This window comes from Vombatus ursinus, unplaced genomic scaffold (genome assembly GCF_900497805.2).
Source record: "Vombatus ursinus unplaced genomic scaffold, bare-nosed wombat genome assembly UNPS02012651.1, whole genome shotgun sequence".
NCBI classification, from domain to species: Eukaryota; Metazoa; Chordata; class Mammalia; order Diprotodontia; family Vombatidae; genus Vombatus; species Vombatus ursinus.
Window position 1 is genome coordinate 10009 of NW_020952429.1, and position 5395 is coordinate 15403.

Genomic DNA, 5395 nt, shown 5'->3' on the forward strand with positions numbered 1-5395 from the left:
TTCTCCAATTATTTTCTTTAAGATTTCAGACTTATATTTATATTTTATTTATAGTTTCAACTAGTTTTGTTCTTATCAGCCAAATCCATTAATTATGGATTGTTCTTGTTGTTCAGTCATTTTTGTCACGTATGATTCTTCATGATGCCACTTGGGGTTTTCTTGGCAAAAATACTAAAGAGGTTTGCCATTTCCTTCTCCAGCTCATTTTACAGATGAGCAAACTGAGGAAAATAGGGTTCAGTGACTTCCCCAGAGTCACAAAGTCATGAAGTGTCTCAGGGTGTATTTGAACTCAGGTCTTCCTGACTCCAGGGCCAGTGCTCCATCTACTGCAGAACAAATGCCCTGATCCTGGAGTACCAGAATCCAAGGAGAAGCCTCAGATTTCCTCTTACATAATGGGAGAACAGCTGAATAAAATGTGGTATATGAATATGATAAAACATTATTGAGCTCTAGGAGTTGATGAAAGAGGCTGTTTCGTAGAATGCTGGGCAGTATGAACCGACACAGGATAAAGTGAATAAACCCAGGACATCAATGTGTATGAGGACATCAGCATGGTCAAGACAAACAACTCTGAACCATGTCTTTAGAGAAACTCTGAGAAGACCTGTTAATCACCTCCTGACAAAGGAAGGAGAGATACCACATGCAGAAAGTGGACTCTGACACTGTCTAGAGACATTCTGCTTGACTGTGCTTGTATGTTACAGGAGATTTGTTTTTCTTTATTTCTTCTCAATTATTAATTCAGGAAAGAGGCAAGAGCAATCATGATGTTGGGAAAAGGAGAGCACTGAATCTTCTTTTTAAATGCACAAAAAAGAACAGAAGGCAGTATAGACAAGCAGGACAGTTTTCAAAGACAGGGATGGACTTTATTGTATGCTTGTTTTGCAAGCTGTCAGAAAGAGAGGTTCATAGCTTCACACAGAATCCTCTTTCTGTATTCTGCTGCAGGTATAGAAATGTTCTTCTCTTAGTGTTTAAGTTCAATATTAAAAATTTTAAATTAAAAAAGCACACCCAGTCAGACACCTGACACAGACACTCCTGTGTCCAGCATGAAGTATGGGCATTAGAGAAAAGATTGCAGGGGGAGATCATAGTAACATGAGAATATAAGTAGAAGCTTCCCTACATTTTTATTTCTGAGGAAACAGGAAGCACATGAAGCCAGGTAGTGGCAGTGAGACATTCCAAGCACATGGGACAGCAGTGAAGGGGAACAGGGTCAGAGGAGGGTCCTTTATGAGAAACAGCAAGGAGGCTAGAGTCACTAGATCATGGGATACTTGGAAGGGAGTAGAGTATAAGGAAATAGCAAAGTGAGGAATTGGTCAAGGTCTGAAGGCCTTTAAAGGACTTTTTATTAGATCCTGGAGGTAATAAAGAGGGACTGCAGTTTCTGGAGTGGAGGAGGTGACATGGTGAGACCTGATCTCTCAGATGATCAGTTTAGCAGCTGAGTACAGCATTGGCTAGAGTGGGGAGAGAGTTGAGGCAAAGAAAACAACCAGAAGGCCATGGCAAGAGTCCACCCTTGAGATGATAAGGGCCTGATACAAGGTGACAGCTTTCTGAGTAGAGAAAAGGAGATGAAAAAGGCACCTGAATAAGTATTTTGCTCCTTTTGGCCTCAGTTTCCCCATCTACAAAATGAAATGTTGAGACCAACAATTTGTTCTTCTTTTCAACATTTAGAAAAAAATAACAGAAATGCAGAAGAGAAGAATAAACACCTTCTCCCCCAATCCCATCAAACAACTCAAGGGACAGATTCTCCTCACAACAGCTAATAGACCACGGAATCTCCAAGTCCCTTCCATCTCCCTTTCATCTAATTCTGGGTCCTTAGCTCTCTATAAATTTTGTTGGTTCTCTGGTCTTAGTTTTCTTTCTTTCTTAATTCTGTTCTTTGCATAGACACTCAACTGTTGGTCTCTAGACGCACAACCATCTGATCTCTCCTGGGAAGGTAGATAGGCTTGCCCCCTGCTTATTGCCACAATTGGCCACCTGTCACAGCCACCACCATGTCCAGTCTAAGGCAGGTGCATTTAATAGAGCAATAATTGCAGAGGCCACATGAGGTCACACCTTCAAAGAAATACAATTGGGCCACTCCCTCCATGTGCATATAACCACTCCTGGGGTCCTTCAGTTCACGCTGGACCAGCACTGTTTTGCATGGTGATATCTAAGGCACTTTCATAAACCCAGCCTGAGATACAAATACCTCCCATCAGTGTCCCTCTGAGCTCAGAGCTCTCTGCCTCCAGCTCTGCAAGGGTCACAATGCTCTCCCAGTCCTTGCTCCTCTGGCTGTTACTGCTCTGGCCTCAAGGTAAGACTTCCAATGAGCCATAGTTTGGCACCACTTTAAAGACAGAAGGAGTTTTCCAGTGGGCATCTCTGACAAGGCCTAAGGGTACACAGGATTCTTCATTCACTGAAATATTTCTTCTTCTCCATTAGAATCCCAGGCAGCCATTGTACTGACCCAGTCCCCAGCCTCCCTGTCTGTGGCTCCAGGAGACAGAGTCACCATCAGCTGCAAGGCCAGTTCCAGCATTAACAAGTGGATAGCCTGGCTCCAGCAGAAACCAGGACAGTCTCCCAAGCTCCTGATCTATAGTGCTTCTACTCTGCAGTCTGGGGTCCCTGCCAGGTTCAGTGGCAGTGGCTCTGGGACAGATTTCACCCTCACCATCAGTGCAGTGGAGGTTGAGGATGTGGCAGATTATTACTGTGTACAACATAATGGTTATCCACTCCCACAGTGTTTCTGCCCTGAACAAAAACCTCTCCAGGCTGCTCAGCCCTTCAGCATAGGGGAGCAGCTGCTTCCCCAGAGTCACAGGCTTGGCCCAACCACTGCCCTCAGGGGTGAATAGGGCCTTATTTAGCTCTGTTGTGGGAGCCATTTGTCCCAGGGACTCTGGTAGAGATAGAAAGATTAAGAACAGAGAGAAAAAGGAGGAAGAAGAGAAAGAATCTTCTGCCTGGTATGCTTTAGCCAAGGACCACAAACCTTCCCATGGGGGCTGCTTCTCATTCTTACTCTGCCCTCTGCTCAGCTCTGACTGCTTTTCCCTAGGCAGGACAGACAAGGTATATGGAAAAGTCCCTAACGTTCTTGAGGCAATTCCATCTATAGGATGAATCCAGTCTCTCTCCTCACTCTGGGAACTCACTGTCCCTGTTCAATCATTCATGTCTGCTATCTGCTGGGATAGATGCCTGAAACTGTCATTTGAGGACATCAGTACTGCTATCCCTATTCCCATAGGGCCAGGATACTCCCTTCCCCATAATGAGCGGCAGGGCCTGGACAGAGCAGCAGTCACAATGGAGCCAGATCAGAGAAGGGGTAGAGGAATTAGCATTCATGCCCACAAGCACACAAGCCGTCAAGGGGACCAAAGCAGTCTCAGATACACACACACACACACACACACTCAAATATAAGTAACCAGGGTGAGGGTAACCAAGGGGTCTCAAACCCATTGGTGAATTAGGGATGTGTCTACCCCAGGGCTATGAAAACTTTCTTTTGTGGAATGGCAGGTGAGAACAATCTGTTATGATAGCCACAAAGGTGGCTGAAGCTGGGGCTGTGGAATACTTAGAGCTTGGTTAGACATCGAAGATGCCAAGGTCATCCGCTGCATGTCCAGCCATCACCAGTCATCTTGACTCTGTCCTTGACTCTGATCACTCTAGATTGAGTCTGATGACTTCATGCAACTCTGTCTCAGAGGCAGAGCTATGCAAAGACATCAGTCTCACTCTCTCCTTCTGTCCCATCAGAGGCCTGTGGTAAGACATAGGTCAAGATGATAGGCAAGATGGCCCCAGATGCAGTGGGAGAGAGATCTTTCCCAGGTCTCAGTTTCTCATTTCTCTTTCTCAGGTTTCAAAAAACTATTTATACTCATCCTGATCTATGTCTTGCCACTGGACCCACATGGCTCTCGAGAACAGAAAGAGGCTGGTGACTTTGCACAGCCCTGCCTCACTTAAATCCAACTCCCTTGCAAGTCAAGACATCACCTTCCTGCTGTCATTGGTCCCTTTTAAGAATGAAGGAAAAATCAGATCTAAATAATTGGAAAAATATCTGTTGCTCTGGGTACACCTGGTTAATATAATCAAAATGACAGTTCTACCCAAATTAATTTACTTATTGAGTACCATACCAATCAAACTACCAAAAATTATTTTCTAGAGTTAGAAAAAAATAAAAATTTTGTTCTGGAAGAACAAAAAATCCAGAATATTAAGGGAATTAATTAAAAGAAATGCAAGGGAAGGTGGCCTAGGTGTACCAGATCTACAACTATTACAAAGCAGCAATCATTAAAACTACTTGGTACTGGCAAAAAAAACAGAGTGGTAGATCACTGGAATAGGTGAGGTACACAAGACACAGTAGTCAATGACTATGGTAATCTACTATTTGATAAACTCAAAGACTCCAACTTTTGGGATAAGAACTATTTGACAAAAAGTTCTAGGAAAATGAAAATAGTATGGCAAAAATTGGGCATAGACCAACATCTTACACACTATATCAAGACAGAGTCAAAATGGATACATGATTTACATATAAAGACTGATATTATAAGCAAGCTAGGAGAGAAAGGAATAGTTTACCTGTCAGATCTATGAAGAAGGGAAGAACTTATCGCAAAAGAAGAGAAAGAGAACACTATGAAATGCAAAAAGGATAATTGTGATTATATTAATTTAGAAGTTTTTGCACAAACAAAGCCCATAAAACCAAGAATAGAAAGGGAACAGAAAGCTGGGAAATAATTTTCTGATAAAGGCCTCATTTCTAAAATATAGAGAGAACTGAGTCAAATTTATAAGAATACAAATCATTCCCTAATTGACAAATGGTGAAAGGACATGAACAGGCAGTTTTCAGATGCAGAAATTAAAACTATCTATAGTCATATGAAAAAAAAATGCTCTAAATAACTATTGATTAGAGAAACACAACTTAAAAGAACTCTGAGGCACCACCACATACCTATTAGATTGGCTAACATGACAAAAGAGGAAAATGATAAATGCTGGAGAAGATGTGTAAAAATTAGAACACTAATGCATTGTTGGTAGAGTTGTAAACTGGTACAAAAATTTAGAACTCAACATCTTATAAAAGTGAATGTTGAAAACTAATAATTAATATTTTGTATTAAAAGAATGAAGTACAAACAACAATCTGTGAGTAGCAGTAGCTGCCCCACTGGGGAACCAACTGTTCAGTTCCACTTGGGCAATTCTCCTTCATCTCTCCTCCCTTCCTCATTTCCTCCATATGATGAGTCATATACTTACAAATGGGTGGTCTGAATTCATGCCCTGAATCCTAACC

General features: G+C 42.2%; 1 gene segment (V, D, J or C); it reads left to right on the forward strand.

The window, feature by feature from the left end:
- The first annotated feature begins 2177 nt into the window (after positions 1 to 2177).
- On the forward strand, positions 2178 to 2903 carry LOC114040062. The segment is given in 2 exon segments: positions 2178 to 2353; positions 2485 to 2903. Coding segments are annotated over 2 exon segments (468 nt in total).
- The last annotated feature ends 2492 nt before the right edge of the window (positions 2904 to 5395 follow it).